Consider the following 27896-nt stretch of genomic DNA (forward strand, 5'->3'; position numbering starts at 1 on the left):
ATGGACGGATAGATAGACAGATTAGATTGGCTGAGCCAAGTCGACGTTTGGGGTGTGCCGCGCCTCCTTCTGTCTGCAAAATACATTTAACAAAACCATTACCAAAACTATAGTCCGACTTGACTGAGTAAGAAATCGGTTTACAAACTGAATCATAATGCATTTATTCAAATAGTTGGTTTATAAATTGAAGCGTTTTATTATTTTGCTTCTTTAGGCTCTTGCCTAAAGAAAGATTTCAAGATGAAGTTTAGAAACTAAATTGCATTATTTAATACCAAAAATCCTCGCCCAGCACAGCTCGAGGACAAAGCAAATGCAGGCAACTGAATGAGCCGCTAAGTAAAATATGAGAATATGGGTTAGGTCTCTGACATACAACTGATCCTCAGGCTCCTCGGGATGGCTATAATCCTTCCGCAAAACCACCTTTAAGCGAACCATCTCATTGAAACTGTTGCGCAGCCAGAACTGCGAAATTCCAAACTCTTGCATGGCCAGAATGTGCCGTTCGAAGAGCTGGCGATAGGGCAGATGGCGACGAAGGGGCAGGGATAGCAGCATAAAGTGCTTCATGCAAACGTCCTGGGAGTAGTAGAAGACGGGCTCACTGAAATACTTTTGCTGCTCTTTTAAGGAGAACCAACGCAGCTCGGTGACTGGATAAATGAAGCTGTCATTGAAAGTTTCCCTTAAGCGAATGAGTTCCTGCCAATCGTCTATGATGTGGACGTGATGGACATTGGTGGTAGTCAAACTAAAGTTCCGAAGCAGATAACCAATAGCCTCGCCTCGTTCTACTGCAATTTTGTAGCGAGAGGTGAGAATATCCTCGAAGCTGCGCAGCATCATCTCGTGTGGGGGATGCGTAAAATACGCCTGCAGATAGGACTCGTACATGGTCGTCGTCATGATACTAGCGAAGCAGACCAGCATACAAATCCCTTTTAGATACCGACTGGAATAGGCGGGCATCGGAAAGGCGTGTCCCAGCAGACCGCGCAGACAGCGATCGTTGAGCAATATATTGATGAGGCTGAACCTGCGCCAGTTGAGCTCTTGACTGTAGATTAGCAGCAGCGAGAAGATCAGTAATAAGACAATTAGCACACCAGTTACCAGGGGATGGAAAATCAGTGTATAAATTTCCTTGTAGTCCATTCGAGGTGGGACTGGAATCATGAAGCAATACGAGCTGTGGATATAGGGATATGAAAGATAGTCAAAGTTCTCAAAATCCACAGTGCTTTTCAGCGTGGCTGCGATATCCAGCTGATCCAGCAACACCCGCTGAATGATATTCCTCATGTGAATTTTCTGGCCTAGGCCAATGTCGTCGCGTAACTTCACCGTCGCATTTACACGCTCCGCAAACGATGTGATCAGATTCGAAACGAACCCTTTTATCTCATACTCTCCTGTGGTAGGATTTTTATAAAGAAATGCACGTGGGCCTAGTTGATCGGGTTCAGTTCTAATCAGAGATCCTTGCATGTTGGCAAATTGCTCAACATATATTGAATCGTAGTGAGAGTGGGAATCGGACTCTTTGTCGAAGTCGAAGTTTAAGTTCACCAGGGCTGTGGACTCTGTCTGATAGCTGTTGCTTAAATTGAGAGCCAGTTGCACATAGTTCTCCTGCTGAAAGCAGCGACAGCTATACAGATTACCCAAAGCATCCACCATGGCCACATTAACCAGCTCCCGCTCGAAGTAGGCCTCACAGACTTCCGTGGGTTTCTTTCCTGCCTCCAGATAGACCAATCGCCGTGCCTGCTGCAGCTTCAGTAAAGTGCGCCTATTCCGCTCCTGCTCGGCATTTGAGTTACAGATGAGCAGCAGCGACTCACTGCTGAAACTCCAATCCTCCCAGTTGCTGCCCTGGGAGAGCAGCACTGTGGGCAACTCCAGCTGAGGCAGAAGCTCATGAAACACACACGGCTCACTCCCATAGATGACAATGGTATCACAGTCCCGCTCCAGGCGAATGCGTCTTATTAGGTGCAGCAGCAAGCCAGAGTTCTCATCTTTATCTAGTTCATCCAACTCGATGCAGAGCAGCCAATGGCACAGAGAGGCGAATAGAACTAAGACGAAATATAGCTGCATAGCTGCGAGTCCTGCGGCCATCACGTTACTGTGGGTCAGACTAGTATTGCGGCAGGCTTTTGTGGCGCCTCGTGGTATGCGGCATGCATGTTTTGCAGGCAGTTAACACAGCTATTAACATCGCTTGTGAATGATTTTCTGTTCATGTCAGTTTTGCTACAATCAAATTTCCAATCTCTAGCTCTTATATGTAGTAAGAAATCGCATTACAAGCTGAACCATAATTTATTTATTTAAATACGTGGTTTTACAAATTTAAGCATTTTATTAATTTGCTAAAGAGTCTCAATAATGATTCGAAAATGAAATTTATAAGCTAAATTTCATTATTTAATACCAAAAATTCTCGCCCAACACAGCTCGAGGACAAAGCAAATGCAGGCCAATAGATGAGCCGCTAAGTAGAATATAAGAATATTGGTGAGGTCTCTAATATATAACTTATCCTCAGGCTCCTCGGGATGGCTGTAATCATTCCGCGAATCCACTTTTAAGCGAACCATCTCATTGAAACTGTTGCTCATCCAGAACTGTAAAAGGCCAAACTCTTGCATGGCCAGAATGTGCCGTTCGAAGAGCTGGAGATAGGGTAGATGGAGACGCACAGGTAGGGCTAGCAATATGAAGCGTTTGATGCAAACATCCTCGGAGTAGTAAAAAACGGGCCCCCTGAAATACTTTTGCTCCTCTTGTAGGGAGAGCCAACGTAGATCAGTGACTGGATAAATGAAGCTGTCATTGAAAGTTTCGCGTAAGCGAATGAGTTCCTGCCAATCGTCGAAGAGAAGGACGCGATGGGCGTTCGTGGTGGTCAGATTGAAGTTTTCGAACACCCAGTGAATCGCCCTTTCGCGCTCCACTGCAATTTTGTAGCGAGAGGTGAGAATATCCTCGAAGCTGCGCAGCATCATCTCGTGTGGGGGATGCGTATAATACGCCTGCAAATAGGACTCGTACATGGTCGTCGTCATGATACTAGCGAAGCAGATCAGCATACAAATGGCTTTTAGGTGGCGACTAGGCTGGGCGGGCATCGGAAAGGCGTGTCCCAGCAGACCGCGCAGACAGCGATCGTTGAGCAGCATCTCAATGAGGCTGCACCTGCGCCAGTTCAAGTCCTGGCTATAGATATACAGCAGCGAGAAGATCAAAAATAAGATGATTAGCACGCCGGCTACCAGAGGTTGCACTATGATTGTGTAGATCTCCTTGTAGTCCAGTTGAGCTGGCACTGGAATCATGAAGCAATACGAGCTGTGGATGTAGGGATATGTGAGATAGTCATTTCTGCCAAAATCCATGGTGGTGGCCAGCGTGGCCGCGATGTCCAGCTGATTGAGTCTTACGAGTTGCATAATGTTATTGAAGTGCATTTTCTGGCCGAGGCCAATGTCATCGCGTAACTTCACCGTCGCATTTACACGCTCCGCAAACGATGTGATCAGATTAGAAAGGAAGCCTTTAATCTCATACCCTCCTGTGCTGGGATTATGATAGACAAATGCACGAGGACCTTCTTGATCCGGTTCAGCTCTGATGGGCAAGCCGCGCATGTTGGCGAATTGCTCCACATAAATCGCGTCGTAGTGAAGATTGGAGTTGGAATCGGACTCTTTGTCGAAATCGGAGTTTAAGTTCATCAGGGCTGTGGACTCTGTTGTTAAGTTGAGAGCCAGCTGTATATAATTCACTTGCTGAAAGCAGCGACAGCTATACAGATTACCCACTGCATCCACCATGGCCACATTAACCTGCTCCCGCTCGAAGTAGGCCCCACAGACTTCCGTCGGTTTCTTTCCTGCCTCCAGATAGACCAATCGCCGTGCCTGCTGCAGCTTGAGTAAAGTGCGCCTATTCCGCTCCTGCTCGGCATTTGAGTTGCAGATGAGCAGCAGCGACTCACTGCTGAAACTCCAATCCTCCCAGCTGCTGCCCTGGGAGAGCAGCACTGTGGGCTGCCCCAGCTGAGGCAGCAGCTCATGAAACACACACGGCTCACTCCCATAAATCACAATGGTATCATAATCCCGCTCCAGGCGAATGCGCTCTATGAGTTGCAGCAGCAAGTCTTTAGGTAAATTTGGATGTTCTGACAAATGTTTCAACTGGACGCAGTGCAGCCAGTGGCACAGAGAGGCCAGTGAGATAAAGAGGATGTATAACTGCATCGCATCCAGTCCTGCGGCCATCACGCGACTGTGCCTAGCCCTCTGTTTGTGGCAGACTTTTGTTGCTGCTCGTTGCATGTGGTGTGTGGCATGCATGATTTGCACCCTGTTAACATGGCTAAGTGCTCAATTATGCAGCTATTTCTGCTGATTTCATGGTATGTTAATGTCGTTAAAAAATGGCTAATAGTTTGACTCCCTTCAGTCCACGCAGAGTTTAAATACTTTGCATGCAGATTGTTTTTGTATAGATATAGATAAGATATAAATATATTTATTTATGTATATATACATAATTATATATTTAGATGTTTTATATTTTAGGTTTGTATTTATTTTATTGTGAAGTGAAGAAACATTTGTATATTTTCGGTGTATTTAAGTATATATAGTAATATTCATATTTCAATTTAGTCTTGAAGCTTTAGCCTTACGTTGTCTTGCTATGAATGTCTTCTGTGTGGCCTGATTTTGTATATTCTTATTGATTTGGGTTTCTTTCTTATAAGACTTGCTTATTGTTCCAATATTTGGAATCACATAATTATACGATTTCACCTTCTTTTTTATAGGCACATCGGACTAAAGAAAAGTGCAGATAGAGAGAGAGAGAGGGACATAGAGAAATTAAGCATGAAATGGTTTCCTATTATATGAGATATCTTAGACAAAATCGTCAATCAATCCCATACTATTCTCTAAGATATGCAAATCACATTGGATAGTTTTATTTTACGACTGCTAAACAATTGATGGTAAGTTCTAAAACTTCTACTATCAGATTTTATTTTGTAGTAACTGACTAAAAACATTTTATTGCAAGTTTTTTTTAAGCTTATTAAAATAATATTATTGTTGGATTATAATATAGTAGCAATATGTAGAAGGGCTTAGTCATATATATATATACAGAAATATATTTCATTAAAATAAATCAATTTTGTTGTTGGATTATGGTTTGTAGAAAGACGTAGTCATATATATAGAAAAAAAAATATATTTCATTAAACTAAATCAATTTGATTAGATTTCTACGCTTTAACTATTCAAAAGTAGTCTAAGACCCAACTGAGACGAATTTCTTTCTATCTTTCATAAGCTAATCCCGCCTCTTTGACCAGTGCAGCCGTTGCTTAGAGGGTTTGGTGGTCTTGAGTTTTTAAATTAAAATCCAATTTCAGATTTATATACATACATACATACATACATATAGACAATCTCAGTCAGACTCTCTATGCTGACGATTTGCGTGATGGCTGCATGAAAGTGAATTTTTTGGCCAAGTCGCACATAAAAATAAATACATAAAATATGCTGGGGCTGAGAATGTTGTCGCGTTGCCTTTGAAAGAGGGGCGTGGCCGTGTGCTCAAATTGGGGATTTGGGTTTTCTTTCTGTCGACTTTTCGACGAGTCTCTGTAGCTCCCATGCTCACATGGCATGTGCTTAACAATTTCCGGTGTGTGCAGAGCATGTATGTGTGTGTGTGTGTGTGACTGTGTGTGTGTAGCATGTCTGTTCCAAAGTCATTTGACTCTTAGGCTGGGTTTCTCGTTTGTTATTTTAGTGCTGCGCCGTTGAAGATGAGCGAAATTTTCCGGCAATTGAAGCGAGTGCAGTCAATTTTGAATGACTTTGAAACGTGTAGCAAATCAAACATTTCATTTTATGCTCTTAATTGCAGTGCAAGTGGTTTTCAATTATTCAAATGAGTCTCTTCCAGCAGCAGCAGCAGCAGCGGCAGCAGCCACTCGAAAGTCTGACAAAAATTTGTTAGCTACAAATGGAGCTGAGATGTTGCTGTTGCTGTTGCTATTGCTGTTGCTCCTGCTCCGTTTTTTATTTGATTTTGTTTTTGTTTTTCTGTTTTGCTGCTGGCACAAACTGGTCTAGACTTGCGTTAATAGCCAAACAAGGCAAAAGGCGACACTGAAATCGAAATTTCTTCTGCTTCATCATTGGCTTTGCCTTTTGGCTTTGGCTATGGCTTTTGCTTTTGTTGATGCCATCGTTTGGCTTTATCTGCTGCCTTTTGCCATTTGCAGTTGTAGTTTTCATTGTTGTTGTTGTTGCTGTTGTTGTTGTTGTGAATGACGTTTCAGCGAAAGTTGTTACGTTAGTGCGACATGGACAGCGCCAAGTGAAGAGACACTGAAAGCCTATGCAAAACCGGTCGGTCATTGATTTTTGGCGGCTGCAAAATTACCTGGCCATGGTCACTGAGCGTCAGTCAGTCACCCAGACACATGCAGCGACAGAGACAGAGACGGAGACAGAGCCAAAGGCAGAGAGACAATCGTACAATCAGACAGTCAGATGGGGGCGCCATTCCGCTCATCTGCTTGGCATTTGCATGCATCGCTAATCTTGACAATTGTCGCACGCTGCGTATGCTTGATATTTATGAAGGTGTGTAATGAGCCTCACTTGTCTGCCCGCTAGCTAACATTTAATTGCGTCAAATTATGCAACAACAACTGTGACCCACACTTTAAAAGAAGCCGAAGAGTGGTTTTTTTTTGCATACAGTCGAACACCTTGGCGGCTCGCATTTGTGATTCAATTTATGAGATTGCTTTGGCTGAGATTTGCCGCTGCACCCCATTGGCCTTTTGTAGGATCTAGATAAGAGTACGATATATGTATACGATATATGTTAATATGTTAAATGTAGAGGGTTATTATAAAGGATAATCGCTTTGCTAGTTAGAGCTTAGGCAGGAGATTTCTTGGAATGAAATTCTGTTTTATAGATGCTTTGAACTTGGATTCTTTAATTTATTTCGCACACGCATCAATGGCAGATATTGTATGCCATTTCTTATAAGATCTGATAATAAATCAAAATGTGTGAAAATAAAACAAAAATCGAAAAAATTGTACAAAATAAAACTCTTCAAAAATAAATAATAAAAAAAGAAAAAAATAAATTTATATTCTATATCAATTCAGACTGATCCATATTAAGCCATAAAGCTCGTAAGCAAAAATTGATAGACACTCAGTTTGAAATTTATGTCTTTATTTAAATATTTTATTGCAAAAATTTGCATTGTTGATCTCATTCAATTTTTGGCAAATGAGAAGTAAAGGTAAATAAATATCAGTGATATTTATATTTGGGATTATGTCTTATATAAAGTAATTTGAGATGATATATATAGAGCAATCAACCTCTATCTCTTCCTGCTTAGCAATTATACTCCAACAAGAGCAACGGAAACGGGGAAGATGTATCAATTATATCTGTCTATTTCCTATAAAAAATGGGCGTAAATGATTTGTGTGTCTTGAGGTTTTTAAGCCATTTTTACGAAAGTAACAAAATAGAAATAAAATTAATAAATATATATATGTATATGTATATGTGTATGTATGGGGAATCACAAAAAAGTCAGGACTGCAGCTTTGATGAGACGTAGTTTATCAAAGCTACAAAAACTTATTTGAATAATATTAATTATTATTTTCTTGACTAATTGGCCAAATAATGACAATAATAATTGATCATTAGCCAAGTCATATACATACATATTTAAGCCAAGATAATTTGCAAAATCAATCAGCCCTCTCCATATGAGCTGCCATTATGAGTGGCTTTTATTTATGCTTATTTTACTACTTGCTATTTACTATTGTTTATTATTATTTATTTTTTTTTGGTATTTGCCGCTCATTTGCCAACTGCGAACTGAAATGCTTATGCTTTTCTGTTCCACAGTAAGACAAATCGCCTTTCGATAACCGCTCATTATGCGCGCATTTGTGATCTTTGATCTCTTTTTTTTTTTTTTTTTTTTTTTTTTTTTTTTTTTTTGTCTGCCACACATTTTATTATTTTTATAAATATTTGCCACTTTTCTGGCTCTACTCTCTAAACATTTGCTCTGCGCATGGACGTAATTGCGAGCATGATTAAGTACTTTTCTGCTCTTAGCCAAATGCGATGTAATGCCAGTGTGTGTGTGTGTGTGTGTGTGTGAGTGAGTGCTGCTCTGTGTATGTGTATTCAGATTCACTTTCAATCTGAATTGATTGAGAATGCTCAAGTCCACAGTTTTGCAGACGTCGCAGCAGCAGCAGCAGAAGCAGCAGCAGCTCTGCAATTCACCTCGTGGTGAAGTCTTCTTCATTCATTCACTCTCTTTGTCACTCGTTCGATCGTTTGCTCTCTCTCTCGCTCTGTCTGTTTCTGTTGACTTGGCCAAGCTCTGCTTGGCATCAAGTTTCAGTTATATTTCGGCCGCGTTTCAGTTTGGACGCGTTGCGCTCTGCACAATTTGTTGTTGGTATTTTGCGGGTTTTTTGCAAGTGCGGCGCGACAAGTGTGCCAGGATAACCTATCGAAATACATATACATACACATATATATATATAAATATATTTATATATAAATATACACAAACGTGGCCTATGCTGTGCAGTGTAGTTAGTGTAGTGTAATTAGTTAACAAGCAGCTGCATTATACAACAAGTGCTGCTTAGCGGATTAGCTGACTTGAACGTTTATCCTGCAAGATGCGCTTGCAACATTTGCCATTGCTGGTGAGTATCGAATACCCATTGTTGGGGGTATATTATAGATGGGGTATGCTGATTGTGTGTGTGTGTGTGCCAGGAACAAGCTGTTATCATATGCATAGATCTAGGATTTAAACTTTATGAAGTTGATTTATTCTTGAGCTTGGCTTAGTCTCTCTCTCTCACTCTCTCTCACTCTCTCTCTCTCTCTCTCTCTCTATCTCTCTCTATCTCTCTTTCTGGTTAACTTAGTACATAGTTTTATTAAAGCATTTTGAATGTATTTATATCTAATTGTAATATCAAGAATATAAAAATTTTTAGCACTATTTTCTCTTATGTCTTCATTATCTTTTAATGTTTTAGACTGGATAGTCTGAATTTGAGCCCCGCTAATCGAAACTTCCGATATATCGAAAAAATGCTATATCCTTGCAAAAAATGTATTCTTGATAATTTGAATTTCTGTGTAAATCAACAAAAATTTGATCCTCTTGCCGTTTGGAACTATGGGGGCTCCGCTGTATTATATTATTTATTTTCCGTGTCTCATATACTCAAAATCTTGTTTTGGCATTAGTTAAAGAGTTTAAGAGATAGGCATATATACATTAACAGTATCCATAGCTTAGGAATATTTTTTGCTTTCAGAATGCCTATTATATTTATTTTTATAGGATGAAAAAAACTCGAATTTGTCCCAAGCTGTAATCTTAGATTCTGTATTTGAAGTACTCTTCTGAGATAATTGGAATAGGAAAAGAAATTATCAATGCAATAATTCTTAAAGTGGAAAGGAGAAAGCACAGGATATGCATGCTTGTGCTTAATTAATATATAGAATAATAAATGAATATTACGAGCAAAAAGTATGCTAAAAGCAACAGGTAGGATTAGAGGAAGAGTTTAAGGATTTTCTTTATCAATACAATGCTGCGATAAAAACAGTTGAGAAAATATAAAAAACTTTATATATAATGCATTTTATGCTAAATTAAATTCGTTTATCTAAAGCAAAGCAAGATTACAGATTTATATCAGCAACATCAGCTTGACGGCTAGTCAGGCATGCCCGCCTACAGCACTTTTACTTTTGTTTTGTTTGCTGGCCAGCTGAGCGGGCTGTTGCATAAGTAAAGTCCACTTATCAGTTAACTGTGGGCAGATGTCAACGCTTGACCCGCCTGAACTCGGCCAGCTGTTTGCATTCTTCCATTGACATTGATAAATTATGTCACAAATGTGATGAGCAACAGGCAGCAAGCAACCAGCGACGAGCCACAACTGTAAATAAGCAAGAGCTAAGCAGCAGCAGCAGCAGCAGCAGCAGCAACTCAGCTGTAAAGTGTCTTCCGGCTGCCTGAACAATTGTGGCAGCAGCAGAAGCAACAACAGCAGCAGCAGCAGCAGCAGGTGCCAGCTCAGTGTGAAGTGCAGGAGCTTCAACTTGGCACTTGTTACGGCTGCGACTATATGTGCTGTGTTTTTGTTTGCTTTATGTTGCATGCAACTAGTTAGTGACTAGACTGCAATCAGGCCCAAAAGATCTTGTGTAATCGCGAGCATCGCGCACATTTGTGCATTGTCAGCGCGGCCAATGCGGCGTATGCGCAATGCAGCGCCATCTAATGCAAATAATGACCGATCCGCCGATTGCCAAACAGAATGTGTGTGTTGCAGCTTCGTCTTTACTGTTTTTGAAGTGCAACAATAACAGACAGCAGCATGCAACAAAAACATCAACATAAACAAAAATCACAAAAACAATCAGCGTGTGCCCTCCTTTCGCTGCAGATGCTGCAGTCACCTTTCAATTTGCGACTGAGTGCTCAAGCCAGCAAAAATCAATAGGCCATCATTAATGGCCATTTGGTTCATGGCAGCGCGCATTTGTAACCTTTACAAAAGATTTGTAATGTTCGATTTTATTTAAGTTTTGTTTTTCATTTTTTTTTTATGCCAATTTCGTTTTGGCAGACGCGCGACCCAGAAAGTGTTGTGTACACACATGTGAGCCAAATGCGTTTCATGGCTAATTGCTAGTTGGCCAAGCAAATAACAGCGCTGTCCCCCCTCTCCCCCCCTCTACCCTTCGCCTGGGCCAAGCAACAATAAGCTGATTGTCATTGCCCAAGTAGAATTGGCCAAATGGCCTGCTTTTCGACAGCAGCAACAGCAGCAGCCGCACTTGGCCCCAGGGCTGATCACGCACACCAAAGTACTTCAGCACCTGTTACACTGTGCATATGTATGCGTGTGTATGTGCTTGTTGAATAGGCAGCGTCATTTTTTTAATATGCTGCACGCATGCAAACCAACAATTTGTATGTGAATTTGGAGTGTAGAAAGTTGATTGGTTTTATTTTTGAAGAAGAAAACCCAAAAAAATAAAACTTTGTTTCTTTTTGGCCCGAACTGAAAGCCAAGCCAAGCAATGTGACAAGTTCAGATGCAGATACACATATACAGATTTATGTATAAAGATTTATGTATAAAGATATATGTATATAGCTTCGCCTGTTAGCCCTGGCTGCCTTTCACTTGCAATTATTTATATACGCTGTATATATATTTTGGCCAAAAGATGCGTCTGCAAGGAAAAGGAAACTTCGTGCGGCAGACGAGTTGGCAACTGGCCGAGAGTTACAGGTTTTTCTAGCCAATCAAGTGAATGGCGACACACGAAATATGAATCTCACAGCCAACGACTGGACGGCTGGACGGCTGGACGGATGGAGGATGAGTAAACACATCAAAATTGGAATGCGGTTTTTTTTTTTTTTGGCTTTGGTTTTGGTTTTGGCCACAAACAATTTTCGTGAGTTTTGGCCTGCAATTACAGCTGCAAGCGTTTTGGCTCAGCTAACTGTTGAACAGCAGCAGATGTAGCAGCATCATCATCATCATCTTCGTCATCATCATCATCATCAGCAATGGCCACATCATTGTGAACATCTTAGAGTCCGACTTTTAATTAAAAGCTTGCTCAACGCTCGACTTCTGGTGCAGCTTCTGCTTTTGGCATATTAATGAAGCCGAATGGCTCGATTGGCTTCAAGTCCAATTTGTGAGCCGCATATGCAGAGCTACCCCATTTTTAATTAGTCGAAGCTCTTTAGCATATGTTTTACTGCCGACTGCACAACTTATGCAATCGGCTGAGCGCTTTCTGGTCAAATGCAAATACCACAAACAGCCGACTACAGACTCCAGATATGGCTACAAATTCGAGTTTCTGTCTGTTGCCGGTTCCGGCTTTGACTCGGACTCTCACTCTCACTTGACTTTAATTTATGCGCATGCGTGTTGCTCTTCAGCTGCTGCTGCTGCTGCTGCTGCTGCTGCTGCTGCTGCTACTGCTGCCTCTTCTTCTTCATCATCTTCTTGTGGCTTTTATTTATATGATTTTTATGTATTTTATGCAACGACCTTGCTCATCGTTTAGCTCGTCAACTGGGCCTAGGATCTGTCAGTTTACCGATTTAGCTAATTAAAAAGTCGGTGCTTGATTATTAATTAGAGTTCGTTGCCTAAGTCTTTTGGTTGCCACACTCAGAAATTCCACCCTCTCTCTTTCTCTCTGTGTGTGTGCTTGTGTGTGTGTGTCTGTAATTGTCAACTTGTGCCACATGTGCAACACGGCATCGCTGGTCACTTAATTTGTTATGAGTTTTGCTTTTTGCTTTCTGATTATTATTATTGTTGTTGATTTTTGCATAACCTGGCTACCTGTTGCTGCCACCTGTCCACCTGTCTGCCTCTCCTCTGCTGCATTTCAACATTTCGTTCAATTGCATTTCAATTTACTTAGTAATTTGCTATGGGCAAATATGCAAAAACTGCAGCTGGTGACAAACTTGCCCAATGCCTGGGCCTGAGGTAACAGTTAGAGAAAGAGATGGAGATATGCATAGAGAGGGGGAAAGGGCGACACAGGGCGAGAGCTAGAGGTGTTGGTATGGGCGTTACAACGAAAGGTGTCAATTACTTGCGTTATGTGTGCTTGTGTGTGTGTGTGTTCAAGCGTGCTGGATAGCTAACAAAAGACAATAAGAGTGGCGCAAGCTGGGCTAATTAATTGCAGAGACACCCTGTAGAGCTTGATTGACAGCTGTGAAATGCTTGACCATAAATGGAAGTCAGATCTATGTAGAAGTAATTAATAGAGTTGGCTTTAAATAGCTGCAGAAAATTGAAACAGTTTATTGGATTTCAAGTCAAGTTGATTTAAGAATGCTGGACTAATAAATACCCTGCAACACATTTAATGTTTTATTTGAAATACCATTTAGAGAGATTATGATATTCGTTGGAAATAATCACGAGTTAACTGTATTGTATGACTGTCAGATCCTTTCTAACTTTTCTGTAACTATACTCCACCTGTCAGATATTCTATAAAATAATAAGATCCAGTTGGGTTTCTCTTGCTTTAATAACTTATAAGTATCTTTAATCCTTTTGCTGCAAATACGACTGTCAGTTGTTTTGTAATGTTTGACTGTATGATCGTTCTACTATCTGACTGTCATATATTCTGTAAAATAATATAAACCTCTCTCCAGCAACCCCTTTGTGAGCTTAATAAAAATCAATCAAATTTCTCTGGCCTTAATACTGATCGTTCTCTGTTCTCATTAACTCTTGATTACTTATACTTAAATCTGTTTACTTATTGATTCCTATACGTGCTTTTTCTTTCTTTCATTGGTGCTACTTGACTTATGTTTATTTTATTGTCCATATTTTCAATTCTCTTTTATTGTACTTACTTTTATTTGCTTGCTTTTGAGTTCCTTTATATATACTTAAGCGCCTTTACTTATAATTCCTTTTCTTCGCTTGCCCTACTAAACTTATACTCGCCTCTTTTCTCACATGCTACTTGACTTTGAATGATTTTCCATTACTTATAATCGCCTTTGTTTAGTTGTACTACTTGACTTATACTGACATCTCTTTATTTATATTTATACTTACATTGAATGACTCAATCTACAAATGCTGTACTTGTAAATATATATATTTAATTTTACTTATATTCTATACTATTATGCCCATACATTACTTTGCTTAAACTGTTGTTTGCTTTGCTTTTACTTACCCCTTTATTACTTATACTTAGTCTTCATAATTTAGACTATCTGACTTATTCTTACTTTCCTTTGCTTATACTATTTGACTTATACATACTTTTCCTTAGTCATACTCAATGATTTATATTAATTGGCATATACTTTCACTTCATGACTGCATCGTATGCTTAAACTTATATTTATTTATAGATGTATGTATAAAATCTGACATATATATTCACACTTTGAGCTTGCTTGACTTATAAAACTTTTACTTATACCTAGACTTCTTTACTGAAAAAGTTCTTTTACTTCTACTTAGTTTTCTGAACTTATACAAATTAACTATCGCCCACATTTGGATATCTCTAGTACTGGTCTTACTCTCACTTTTTCCATTATTTATAATATTTTTACTGGTTTCTTAAATACAATTTAGATGTAATTTGTACACAGAACTTGAAGACAGATCTTCCCCATTCGCCCACACACACATTCACATGCAACATCATCGCAGTCCATTCGACACAGCGCCACTACATTTACTCGGTAATTGTAATACAATACGCCCAGGTAGTCGTTAGATCCATCAAAATGTTGACACATTTCTGTAGATCTTTCTATCGTCATCTGTGTTTCGCTGCCTCGTAAATACCTGTAAAACAACTCATTTGCATTTGTTGAAAATTGTATTGAAATTATTTTCAATGACATTCTTTGACTGGTTGAACAACTTTTACAGCTCGGCACAAATCGTGAGGAGTCGATTTGTTTCCATTTTATTTTATTTTCTTATAAATGAGATAAAAGAGATGCTGCTGCTGCTGCTGCTGCTGTTGGTGACTGCAGCGTCATCTTCTTTGGTTTATTATGCATATGAGATTGAAACCTGGACTGTGACTGTGACTGTGACTGCAAATGCGATTGAGCGTTGAGATTAAGGCCGAGGCATCTTCACCTGCCCATGCCTAGCCAAGGGCCAACTTGTTGCTGTTGTTGTTGTTATTGCTGGCCAGCTCAACTTGGACTTGAAGTTCGCTTTCTCAGCTGAGACTGTGCCTATAGCTCTGTAGCTGTTGCTATTGCTTTTTCTGTTTCTGTATCTGTATCTGTGCCCAATTCATGTCACGTTGAGGTAGATTCCGGCGGGCGTCCGGCACAGCAGCAGCCGCCGAAGCAGCCTCATCATTCGTTTTGACTGACAGAGAGGCAGAAAAAAAAAAAACACTTTCATTTTTCATTTCGTTTAATAATTCATAATTTTTTTTTATTTCTTTCTTTTGTTTGTTTCTCTTGCTGTTGTTGTTGTAGTTAGTATTGTTGGCAGCTGCTTCAGTTATTTCTCAGCTGCTTCAGTTGTTGTCGTCGCGGTCGTTGTTGTTGTTGTTGTCTGTTCGCCAAGTGTTTATAGTGGTCTAAATTTTGCCGCTTGGAGCGTCGCTTACTTCCGTTTTTGTTTTGGGTGCCAGGCTGAGGCAGCTTCTAAAAAACACAAACAACAGTGAAAAGACAAACGATTTATGTTTTACGTATTTTTACGGCTATTAGATGCGGCCGACTCGCACGCCAAGTTTGTCGCTTAAGTCTTTCGTTTTTTAGTTTTCGCAAAGCATATATTTTGCACGCCTCACACACAAACACACACACACATACACACTCATTTCCTTTGCCATGCGCCAGCCTGGTCCACATTTGGTTGCATAACGCGCTCTGCTGATCTTTAATTATAAGGATTATATTTTGTCTCAATAAACATGAGTTGCATCCGCTGGGGCTTTATTATTATTATTTTTCATGGACTTTTTTTTTTATGGTTGCCAAAGCATTTATTATTTATCGATTGGGGACGACATAGTGTCGAATGTGACACTGCATTAACTTGTTTCGGCTATGTTTTTGCTTTCCTATCGTTTTTTTATTGTTCAGCTGAAACACCTTGGAAATATGCAATTTCTATAACACCTGCCCGAGGTCACAAGCTCGCATCTTTTTTGTGGTCTGTGGGAGTTGACTGACTTGTTTTTTTTTTTTATACCCTGAACCCATTGAAAATGGGAAATCAGGGTATAATGGTTTTGTTGAAATGTATGTAACAGGCAGAAGGAGGCGTGGCAGACCCCACAAAGTATATATATTCTTGATCAGGGCGACGAGCTGAGTCGATTTAGCCCTGTCCGTCTGTCTGTCTGTCCGTCTGTCCGTCTGTCCGTCTGTCCGTCCGTCCGTCTGTCCGTCTGTCCGTCTGTCCGTATGTTTGAACGCGTCGATTTCCGAAGATATAAGAGCTAGAGACTTGAATTTTTTTTTAAAATGACCGTATATACAGCGCGGACGTCGAGTTTGCTTTTAGAATTCGATAAATCATCCCGTTATGTTTTTATCGAGTAAAAACATTCAAGTTCAAATCAGGTGCCTCTATAGCTAATTGTGAATGATTTTTCTTTTTTCAAATTTCTCAAATATTCAATATAATATGTAGATCATATGCTGAAAGTTTCATTAAATTCCGTTCAGTCAAAAATTAATAAAAAATAATCAAATATTTGGCCAATTAACAAACGCACTTGCAGCAGCTACAACAAAAACATTCGTTGAATCACATCAGCTGTTAGTTTCGTTTAGTTTTGGTAGATGGCGCTGCAGCAGTGAATCTATTTGAGTTTTGCCAGCGCCACCAGCAGGGGTGGGGTGGCCTAGTGTGTTAGGTGCATGACGCTCGATCAAGAAGTCGCGGTTCGAATCCCGATCGGTGCAACACTGATGTTTTTTTTTTTAATTGTTTCAAAATATTTTTATATTTTCATAAATACGTTTTCTATTTAATTTATATTTTTAAATACACCGAAATTGAAATTTTAACTATACTTTATGTGCGTTTTTAATAGTTTGGTTATTCTAGCAGATTCTTAGAATCACATCAGCAGTTAGTTTCATTTAGTTTTGGTAGATGGCGCTGCAGCAGTAAATCTATTTGAGTTTTGCCAGCGCCACTAGCAGGAGTGAGGTGGCCTAGTGTGTTAGCAGCATGACGCTCGACCGAGGGGTCGCGGTTCGAATCCCGGTCGATGCGACTGATGTTAATTTTTTTTTAATTATTTCAAAATATTTTTATATTTTATTAAATGAGTTTGGTATTTTATTTATATTTTTAAATACATCGAAATTGAAATTTCAGCCATACTAAATGAGCATTTTTATTTGTTGGGTTCAGGGTAGTATCTAGTCGAGCACTCTCGACTAGAGTTTTCTTACTTGTTTTTTTTTTTTTTTGTGTGTTCACAATAAAATTGATAGTTTTTTAAATTTAATTATATGCTCGCTGCATCTGTTATCTCAAGCGCTGCTCTTAATGAAGTCCATTAGTGCGCTTTTGTTAACGCCAGCAGATCGGGGGCACAAAACTGTTTTTATTTTCTTGTGCTCTGGGGTCGTCAAAATCGTTTATTCTTAATCAACATAAGCATCAATTTGCGTGCTCAGTTTCAGATTGAGCTGCATGTAGATTATTTCAGATTAGCGCTATTCCTTAGTCTATAATTATGCTTAGTTATTAAGCTGAATAAATGTGATCTTTGACTTTTTAACATAGTTTGACCTATTACTCGTATAATCAATGGGGGTATTCCTCATAATGAACTGTAATTTGGATAGAATATGTCAAATGCTCGGAGTCATTAAGGGCAGAGGGTTTTTTTTTTTTTTTACTCTTTATATAAATTAATGTATATTACAGGGGAACTCCTTAATTATTTTATTGCTCGAAAAAAAAGAGATTTGATAGGTGAATATCCATATCTATATCTATATCTATACTATAGCTACCATATGCAATCAAGAAAAGTTGAGAGACATGCAACTAAACTTTTTATGTCATTTACCAGTTTTTTTTATTTTTTAATAATTTACCTTTAAGCTCAAAATAAATCCCATATGAAATAAAATGTAAAATGAATATTAAGATGTATATGAAATAAAATGTAAAAGCAAATACTCTATTAGAATTTGAAAGTTATTAGTTGGTTAAAGCAAACTTGCATTGCAAAGTAGCTGCAAAACTAGACAATAAGTAAAACGTGATTTATATTTCACATAGGAAGTTAAGAGCTGAATTGCATATACTAAAATTTGGCCTACAGTGCCTACATTAAGTCGAGTTCTAGCAGCTGAAACTGACATGCAATGTAAGTCAGTTGCTAAACTATATGTTAAGTTTAACATGGGAATATATGAATTATATATGTATCGTAGACCGTAAGCATTTCATAGCTTCCGCTAATATGCAAGTTAAAGTGCATGTTAGACTTGGCATGCGTGCGAATGCATTCATAATTGAAAGGTATATTAAGGTGAGGTGAGGTATTATCTTAGGGCTCACCTGTGACTTCCAGCATTAGCTTGAGCAAACAGCCATTGCTCAAAGACTCGCTTCAAATATAGCTTTTTGAAGCGTCTAATTTCTGACGCTCTTGCAAAATGAAGTTTTTGCATGGGATGCCTTTCTAGTTTTGTTGGCCTAGCCATTCACCTGCATATAATTGACTGTGACAGACATTTGGCTAACTACAACAACTGTTGTTGGTGTTGTTGTTGTTGCTGTTGTGTTTTTGTGTGTGTGTGTCGTTCTGGGTCTTTGGGTTCTCACCGCCGTTGACTTTCAGTTGGTGGCACAAAGCAAAAAGCCGTTCGCATGGCAAACAATGGCAGATCATGTAGCACATATCATAACTGCTCATCAGCAACAACAGCAGCAACAACAACAGCAGCAGCAGCAGCAGCAGCATCATCAAGTGCATGATTGTTTTGGGCCAAATGCGAGTTATTAACATGCAGCTGGATGACGCAGCAGCAATCGCGGCGGGGCGTTGCACAGCTAATCGGCATAACTGTGACAGCGGCAACAGTTGCCGTTGTTGTTGCTGCTAATTGTTGCTCGGCAAAAGGCGACATGAGAAACAAGATGTCGGGCATTTGTCATCAGTTTACGCTGTTGATATGCTAACTAATGCAGTTTGCACTTTGCCAATTGGCAATTGCAGCAGCAATTGCAGCAGCAGCAACGGCAGCAGCAGCAACAGTTGCTGTCTAGATTTCACTGCATAGCAACAATTTGCCAGCTGCCACATGCCACTAGCTGTTAAGGCTCGCAAAGCTGTGAGGCTGTGGAGCAGCTACCGCTGTATAATTTGGCCAGGCTTTAACTGTTAACTCTTTCTGTGTTTTTGGCCATAAGTTAACTTCGACTTGCATTACACAATCGATTCGTTAGCTGTTGCTTTGACTCCCTCCCGCTCACTAAATGCCTAACCTAACTAACTAGTTAGTTGTTTCTGACTAGAAATTACATAATGATTTGCTGCGAATCTTCATTGTTGCTGTTGTTGTTGTTGTTGTTGTAGTTGTTGGCAAGCAAATTTATTAGCTTGTAAACAATTTTGTTAGCGCTGTGCGTGTGTGCTAGCCATATGAGTGTGTATAGTGCTGTTGTTGTTGTTGTTGTTGTTGTTGCTGCTGCTGTCTGGTGTTAACTTTCACCCATTGTTAGCATCTTTCTTTTTGGTTATGCGCCAGTTTCTTTGGCTTTGGCCAAAAACAAAACCCCAACTCTTGGCAGCTTTTGCTTTATTTATGCGTCTTGACAGTTGGCTCATTGTCTGAGCTCAGCCCCAGCCTCCGCCCCAGCCTCCGCCTCAGTCTGGGCTTATAATCTGTTTCTCTGTCGGTCCGTCTGTCTGTCTGTCTCATGTGTTCATAAATCTATTTAGTTTGGCTACCGAGCTAAGCATCGGTATTGGCACCAGGCATAGGTCAGTTCATTATGCAAATCCCGCTCATTCGATCAATTGGCAAATATAAATTTCCTTACAAATATTTATCTTTCTTTGTTCCCATACCTTTTCTCTCTCTCTCTCTTTCTTTTGCATAGTTGGAAATCGTGACCCCAGTGACTTAATTAGCATAGGATGCTGTAAGAGCAGAGACTCTTTATTAATAATATATTATATAGATATCTATGCCATGTGATATATGGGCAGTTAATGTTGTTGTCTGTGATCTTTATGAGTGCAATTAAAAGCAATGTGAAGCGACGCCGCGTCGTCTGCCAAAATCTGTGTCAGCAATTGCTGCAGTGCCGTTACTAAGTCGACAACAGCAACAACAACAACAACGGCAGCAGTAATCAACAACAATAACTACGGTTATGACGAGAAAAAACAATAGCATTTGCCACAAGTGCTGTCAAAAGTCTTCGCACAGCTTCCGTTTTAGACATCTGGCGAACTGTTTTGACAGCTTCAAAGTTGTGACAACGATGCCATAATCATTATCTCAACAGAGATATACATATACACATACATATACATGTTCAGCTTGATCTTTGTAGCTCGCATTGCACATACGCCACTTGGTCCACATGCTGAGCTTTTGTCGCTGTGAGTTTCACTTTGAGTCCGCGATTATTACTCAATTATAATAAATCAAATGTCAGCGCCCACAATGCTCCGACATTTGCAGTCAATAAAAACAAAGAAAAAACTTTGCTAGAAATTATTATTATCTTCTTCTTCTTCTTCTCCTGTTGTTGCTGCTGTTATTTTTTGGGAAAGTAAAGCAAAATTTTATTAGCTGGCAATGCCAAATGTCAAATGCCAGACGACAACGTGGCAGTGGGGAATGGGCGGGGAGGGGGGGGGGGGGCACTTCGGCGGCTATCTATAAAATAATTTCACTTCCAGTTTTCAGCTGCATTTGGCAGCCTGCCCAACTAACTGATAGACCCGGTCGGGCTTGGCCTGGCCTGGGGCGTGGGCGTTGCTGCAGTCGGGCCGAGAGACAATGCCTGGTTCGCTCGTGTTATGATCTATTGTGTGTTATTATTATGTATGTGAGCCGAGTGGACGAGTGCGAGTTGTAGGTGTTATAGAGCAGCTCACGCATTGCTTTCTTTCAAGTACTTACCACTCGGTCGTGTTGTCGAACTCTTTCTATTGATTTTAGCACTGGCTCTGGCTCTCTTCGAACTGAACATGATCTCTCGTTTACTATATCTCTCTCCCTCTTCCTCTCCCTCTCTATTTAATATTCCTTTTTCTTTGCTTCCCTCTTGTAATTGTCATTTATATAAATATCCCTGTGCCTCTCTTTCTCTCTCTGTCCCTCTCTCTCTTTCTGTTCGTCTGTCAGTCACTCACTCTCAGGGAAAGAAGGAGAGAAAAGGGTCTCTCCTTCTCTCACTTACTATATCTCTTTCTTTCTTTCAATGGCTCTCTCACTCACTCACTCCCTCTCGCTCACTCTCTCTTCGTTTCTTTCCTCATGTCATTTCAATATTGTCGATCTCTCTCTACTTACTTTTCTCTCTCTTTCCCTCTCTCTTCTCGCACTGTCTATATCTGTATAATCAGATCTGATTTCATTTTGAAACTTTAGCTCTGTAAAATTTTTAGTTGTTTTTCATTTCCAATTTGCCCACCCCCAACATGTATATACAATATATAAATTTTGTCAGAAGAAGAAGAAATGAAACTGTAAAAGAAGCTGTAAGACCTCTGGCCCCTAGACCATCGTAAGCTAGCTTAATGGCCTGTCAATGGTAACTGACATGCACTGTAAACTGAACTGTTTAGTTTAGCTTTAAGAGAATAAATTTATAGCATAATAACCTCGAGTGTAGATAAAAATAATTCTAAAAAAAAAAAAACAAAATATATATTTATAAATATTACTTTACATTGTAAAAGTTCACATATTTCTAATCAAATATACACAACTTCAAATGCTTTCCTCATAGGTTGGTAGTCGCGGCAGCAAAGCCTGCTGCTGTGCCATTTTGAGGGCCACTAGGAGCACAGACTTCACTCTATATATATATATATATATCTTTTTATTTCAAAATTATCTATACTCTATTATTTATATTATATGTATTATTATATATTTTTGAGATTGCTTTTTAAATTTAAAATCCGTTTAATATAATTGGTAGATGCCCACATATCTTTTAGGAACTATAGATGTCAGGCAATATTTTATATTAATGCAAGTATTTCTTATTTTTTCAACATCTGAAGCAATTAGTGCCCCATTGCAGTCTCTGATTGAATGATATTTTCTGCGAGTTTGATCCTTCTATCCATCTACCTAGCTATTTATTTGTCTACATTTTACATGTTCGTGAATGAAATCGATTTACTATCATACATATCATGATGTTGAGAATGATAATGATGCAGAAATTGATCATCATTATGATAATACTAGTGTTAACAAATGAAATAAATGTCAGCCCCTTATATGCATAATATCGTCTCCAGCTTCTGGTGCATAATTGACTTCTCCGATTTTGTTTACTTCTACATGTCCTTCCCATACTCATCATATACACTCATATCTTTTCCCACAAAGTGCATATAAATATTATGCAGATTTCATTTAATTACTAAGTGGGTTTTCGTGCGTGTTTACCTGTCTGTGCTTGTTGAGTCACCTGCATTGCTGCTCGTTTAGTGTCGAAATGCAAATTGCGACTGTTGAAATTGAAATTCAAGTCGTCGCTTCAGCGCAACTTTCACGGCTACGTGTGGCAAATAGGCCGATTACTCAGGCCGGACTGTGACACAGATAGATTCGATGAGGCCTAGCTTCAACTGCCAAAGATTGATGAGATTTGCCCTTAGTCCAGCAGTGCCTCATCTCTGTCCCTCCTTCACTCTCTCTCTCTCTCTCTCTCTCTCTCTCTCTCTCTCTCTCTCTCTCTCTCTCTCTCTCTCTCTCTCTCTCTCTGTATGGATTGGCCTTTGTGGCCGAAAGAGCAGTCCACTTGACATTGACCCAATGCCAAAGACGGATTCAAGCCACGTTCCTCGTTCACAATTTGTTCGGCTAATTTTTGACACAGCCGAGAGGAAGAGTGAGAGAGAGGGAGAGAGAGATAGAGGTATAGAGGGCGAATCTTGATATTTGCTGTTGATGTTTGTTTTTTAATTTGCCTCGTTTTGGGCATTCACAAAAAAGCAAAATAAAACAAAAATTTGTTCAACATTTTGTAGTTTTTTTGCGGTAAAAGTTTTTATTTAATTTTTTTTTTTTGTACGCATATCTTTAAATTATTTCGGCTCGCATCTTTTTGGGGGTCTCGACCTTGTGCAGGCCACAACAAAAAATTAATTAAATATGTTGCCAAAATAAAAAAGTTCAAAATTTAAATAAACAAATTAGGAATCGTTAAACTAATTTTTTCTTCTTCTTCTTCTTTTGCAGTTGGCGCTGTTTGCTGTGGGAGCAGCCGCAGTCGCAGCCGCAGCAGCAACCACTTCAAAGTCCAAAAGTGAAGCCAAGACGAAACCCGAGCCAGCTACCGTTGCCACCAAGAAGCCCAGCTCCAACAGCTCCACCAGTTCCACCAGCTCCACCAGCACGACGCGCCAGTCGAAATCCCTGAAGTCGCTGCCCGGCGAGAATCGGGGCAAGCGCACGCTCTACGACTTCGGCAACGCGGGCTACCTGTATCCGGAGGTGGCCAGCCGCCGGGCGGGCTACGTGGATAACTATTATCCGGGCTACTACAATGGACAGCAGGCGCTGGGTAAGCAGCGGGGGGGACTGCCTGACATGACTTCCGTTTCATTAGCTTCTTCCTCTCGTCTGGCAGCTCAATATCCGGGCAGCTACAGCAGCGCCTATGCGCCGTATCCGCAGTATCTGGAGGCGCCGGAGCCCATCATCGAGATCATCATCAAGGACGCCAATGAGACGCTGGCCGCGGAGCCGCCGCAGCCCATTATCACCAAGAAGAAGAAGAAGAAGGAGAAGGTGCACGTCTTCTATGTGAACTACAAGAAGGATCAGAACAACAAACTGCACCTGGAGTCGCCCATCGCCTCGCTGAGCAACGACGACGATGCCGAGGAGGAGGAGGAGGAAGAGGAGATCATTCAGTACCCGGTGACGCCCCTGCCGCCCCTCAAGTCGACCACGCTGCGCACCATCATCCACCCCGACTCGGAGAAGTACCACAGCAACAGCGGCATTCACGTCTCCTTCGGCGCTGAGAACAAGCATCAGACGGGCCACATCCTGGAGGAGCACGACGCGGAGAGCATTCAGCGCCAGGTGGTGGCGCTGCCGCTGACCAACACGCGCGCTGACTACGGACGCGAGAGCAGCTTTGCGCGCGGTCCCGTTTCCAATCTGCTCTTCGGCAGCAACAACTATCAGCAACATCAACAGCAGCAGCAGCAGCAACATTTGCATTTTGGCAGCCAGCAGCAGCAGCAGCTGCCGTCGCAGCACAACAGCAACTATTTTAGAGCACCACCAGCGCTGCCCACCAAGCAGCAGCAGCAGCAGCAGTCATCCCAGCAGCAACATTACTATCAAAAGCAGCAGCAACAGCAGCAGCAACAGCAGCAGCAACAGCAACGGCCCAGCATAACACAGCAGCAATTGCCTGCCACATCCTCTCAGACCATCTTCAACAAGCTGGTGCAGCAATCTCAGTTCTATGTCAATCACAATCAGCAATATCAAACAGCGCAGCCACAGCAGCAGCAACAACAGCAGCAGCAGCAGCAGCAATATCAGAAGCCGCCACACAAACAGGTTCAGGTGCCATTCTTTCCCACAATACCGCCAAAAAGTCAAGAGTTGCCAACGCGTGCCAGCCAAACGCCATATCAGCCCATCAAATTCCGACCCACACCAGCGCCAGCGCCGCAAGTCAAGCCGTTGCAGCTGCCACAACAGCAGCAGCAGCAGCAGCAACAGCAACGTCAACAGCAGCAGCAACAATATCAAACACCCAAGCCGCAACCTTATCAATTCATTAGACAGCCGCAATTTGTGCAGCAGCCGCAGTTCATCGTGCGCTCCCCCACCCCAGCCACCGACTACTATGCACAGCAGCAACAGCAGCAGCAGCAGCAGCAACATAAGTACTCAGCGCTCAACTATTTTGACATAAAGCCCTCCAAGGAGACGGAGCTGTTAAAGTCCATACCCAAGTTTGAGCAGCACATCACAGAGACGGTGCAGAATCCCATTGTCAGCCAGCAGCAACAGCAACAGCAGCAGCAGCAACATGTTTCCCATCAGTCATTCGCTTACAGCAGCAATCGTAATGAAGTGATTCATGATATTCCCGCACCCAATCTGGCACCCAATGCGCCACAACCTCAAGCTCAGCCGCTGACGGGTCACTACATTACAGCCAGCACCACACAGCAGCAACAGCAACAGCAGCAACTGCAGCAGCAGCAACAGCAGCAATTGAACTTTGCCAGCGAAGCGACCCCTATCTATGCCGAGTCCACGCATGGCCAGAAGGTAATGGTGGTCACGCCCCTGCCGCCCTCATCCAGCTACGCCAGCTACAATCAGTATCCCTCGCACAATGAGCAGGTGATTCAGGTGCATCCGCAGACGCAGACGCAGACGCAGCCCAGCAACAGCAACAGCATCAGCTATGCGCAGCAGCCCAGGCAGTCGAGCAGCGCAGCTGTGGATAACTCACCCTTCAGCGTATCCACCTACCACTCGGATGTGTTCAAGGAGCTGCAGCAGCGACAGCAACAGGAGAAACAACAGCAACAGCAACAGGTGCAGCAGCAGCAGCCAAAGCAACAGCAATCGAGCTATGTCACACCAGCAGGAGCCGCTGCAGCTGCAACCGTTGCAGCACCCACCTCGCCATCGCCCTCGGCCACGCCCAATGGCAAGGCATCGCAGACGCTGCTGCAGCTGCCCGACGAGGTGCCCGACGATCTGCGCCAGCAACTCCTCTCCTCCGGCATTCTGAACAACGCCGACATCTCCATCCTGGACTACGACAAGCAGGGGGACATTGCCCTGGAGAATCTGCCGGCGGAGCATCTGCAGCACTTCTACGGGGCAGGAGGCGGTGCTCAGATAGCCGAGACCAATAAAGTCCTCACCGTGGTCAAGCCCAACGGCGACAAAGTGGCGCTGAGCGAGAAGCAAATCGATCGAGTGAAGCAGACGAATTCGCTGCCCCAGAAACAGAATCTGGACGTGAAGGTGGTGCGCTACGATGCGGCCCAGGGGCAGAGCGTGAGCGACAAGTACGTGCGGCAGGATGCCACAGTGGTGACGCCCGTGGAGCTGGCCGAGCGGCAGCAGTACAATCGCTATCTGCCGCTGAAGATCAACGGGGCACAGTTTCCCATACCCGACAGCGAGGAGCTGCTGGGCAAGAAGATCGTGAGCGTGGTGGTGCTGGCGCCAGTGGAGGCGCAACCACAGACTAGCGAGGCCAGAAGCAGCAGCAGCAGCAGCAGCAGCAGCGGCAGCGGCAGCGGCAGCGCCGGCACTGTGGACAGCAAGGAGATCAAGTTTCTGGGCGGCGAGCTGGTCAAGACGCTGCTCAAGAAGCCCACCAAGGACAACTTCAAGCGCTGGCTGGAGAAGGAGGCGCGCACAGACATTGAGTTGCAGTCGGTGGTGCTGCTGGTGGCCAAGTGAGTAGATGAAGATGAAACTATGAATAATTGAGTATAACTCGACTCCCTCTCTCTCTCCCTCTCTCTCTCTCTATCTCTCTCCTCTTATGCAGAGCCAGCGAGAGCGCGGAGCAGGAGATCTTCATGTACGACATTGCCACGGGCGGCGTGAATAAACTGAATGGCGAACTATCCAGCACCTTCGTCAATGTGGCCGAGGAGAATGCCAGCAGTGAGGATCTGGAGCATGCTGCCACGCTAGATCAGAGTTCCATTGAGACCATGATGCAGCTGCGTCGCAGATAGACGCACACATACACACACACACACCCACGCACACTCATACACTCACACACACGCACACACACCCACACATGCGCACACACAGAGAGACATTATGCCATTTAGATACTCGAGCTATTCTTGTACTAGATACAAAGATTCTATACATCATTATATTGTGACCCACACACACACACACACACTCACAGAGAAAATGCAAAATTTAACCACATTTTATGCAAAGGGTTTGAACGTTCGCAGTGCGTATATTCCTTTATTTTTCGTAGTATTTCAATGTTGTAAATATATTCTTGATGATTATCGTAATTTAAGTTAATTTACGTGATTAATAAAAACAAATTTAATTAAAGTCAATTGTGTGGAAATTAAATATTAAAAGTAAATTAAATTTAAAAGGCAACAGCAACTTAACATAGCATTGTGTTTGTTGTCTTAGCTAATTTCAGACTGCAGAGACAAAGAACAATTTATGCTAAGCTGGAGCTGCACTTGAAATAGTATTTAACAATTTAGATCAGCTCTGTAATAGGTTTATGTCTTAGCTACAGTTGATCTAAGCAAAAAATGTAATTCAGCAAACTGTTAACCTATGTGTGCTTGAGTTAGTGAATTAAAAGTTAACAGAGTTCCACATTTGGATATTGTCTTAGGTCCGTTTGAGCTGAACTTTAATGAAAATGGTTATTGTCTTAGCTAAATTTGATTTAGTTTCAAATATATTTTAACACATCCCTCATTTGGTTATTGTCTTAGCTAAGCTCAAGCTTTTGGTTTGTGTTAAGCTTTGCCACAGCATTCGAGCAACTTCTTAAGCTTCAATCTAAGAGTCATACAAAATGCTGGTCAAGACACATTTAGGCCAAGGTTGGCCAGCAGCACAGATTAACCGCACACACACACAGTGATAACAGGACCAGATGGCAACGCTCACTAATCGAATGCGCATACGTGACCTATCAGCGCTGCCCCGATTGCTTTTGGCTATGGACGACGTGACCAAAGGCCAGCGAAGAGCACGCATTAAGCCATGCCATGAGCAGCATGAGCGCGCGCTCTTTGAAGACGCGCTCTCAACGCTTAAGCTCTTTGAATATTTCGAGCTCTTTTTGTGCAGTTGCTTGGCCGGTTCGAACTTCGAAGCTGGAGAAGCGGGAGAGTGTGCGAGCGTGTGCTTCTGTGTGCGTGTGTGTAAGTTGGACTGCGTAAGTGAGTGCAACAAGTCGCTGGCAACGTCTATAATTATGCCGTTTATTTTTAGCTGCACG

At 41.8% G+C, this 27896-nt stretch overlaps 2 protein-coding genes across 4 annotated transcripts; one reads left to right on the plus strand and one right to left on the minus strand.

The window, feature by feature from the left end:
* Positions 1 to 267: 267 nt before the first annotated feature.
* On the minus strand, positions 268 to 4298 carry LOC108614863 (uncharacterized). Its single transcript, XM_089469969.1, has 2 exons — positions 2551 to 4298; positions 268 to 2137 (listed from the first exon to the last, which is right to left on the minus strand). The coding sequence occupies exons 1-2, from the start codon at positions 4296 to 4298 to the stop codon at positions 268 to 270; spliced, it is 3618 nt and encodes a 1205-aa protein (XP_089326095.1).
* A 583-nt stretch (positions 4299 to 4881) lies between these two features.
* On the plus strand, positions 4882 to 26985 carry LOC108614864 (uncharacterized). Of its 3 annotated transcripts, none has more exons than XM_089470090.1 (4): positions 4882 to 5032; positions 23132 to 23456; positions 23502 to 26346; positions 26442 to 26985. In XM_089470090.1, exons 1-4 carry the CDS (start codon positions 5030 to 5032, stop codon positions 26632 to 26634), a joined length of 3366 nt encoding a protein of 1121 aa, XP_089326216.1. In that variant the 5' UTR covers positions 4882 to 5029; the 3' UTR covers positions 26635 to 26985. The 3 variants fall into 3 exon arrangements, with proteins under 3 accessions (XP_089326216.1, XP_089326214.1, XP_089326215.1); XM_089470088.1 differs by lacking the exon at positions 4882 to 5032 and adding an exon at positions 8517 to 8822; XM_089470089.1 differs by lacking the exon at positions 4882 to 5032 and adding an exon at positions 8517 to 8822 and having other exon boundaries at positions 23523 to 26346.
* The last annotated feature ends 911 nt before the right edge of the window (positions 26986 to 27896 follow it).

The sequence above is a fragment of the Drosophila arizonae genome, chromosome 5, assembly GCF_054131065.1.
Source record: "Drosophila arizonae isolate 15081-1271.41 chromosome 5, UAZ_ARI_1.0, whole genome shotgun sequence".
NCBI classification, from domain to species: Eukaryota; Metazoa; Arthropoda; class Insecta; order Diptera; family Drosophilidae; genus Drosophila; species Drosophila arizonae.

What these genes read in the sequence shown, in the direction of transcription:
- LOC108614863 (XM_089469969.1), bottom strand. Translation starts at nt 4,298, where the DNA reads ATGGCCGCAGGACTGGATGCGATGCAGTTATACATCCTCTTTATCTCA. An exon ending in CCCGAGGAGCCTGAGGATAA is followed by an intron (nt 2,138 to 2,550) that starts GTTATATATTAG and finishes TCTGACCCACAG; the next exon opens with TAACGTGATGGCCGCAGGAC.
- LOC108614864 (XM_089470088.1), top strand. Translation starts at nt 8,796, where the DNA reads ATGCGCTTGCAACATTTGCCATTGCTG. An exon ending in TGCAACATTTGCCATTGCTG is followed by an intron (nt 8,823 to 23,131) that starts GTGAGTATCGAA and finishes CTTCTTTTGCAG; the next exon opens with TTGGCGCTGTTTGCTGTGGG. An exon ending in GTGGTGCTGCTGGTGGCCAA is followed by an intron (nt 26,347 to 26,441) that starts GTGAGTAGATGA and finishes CCTCTTATGCAG; the next exon opens with AGCCAGCGAGAGCGCGGAGC.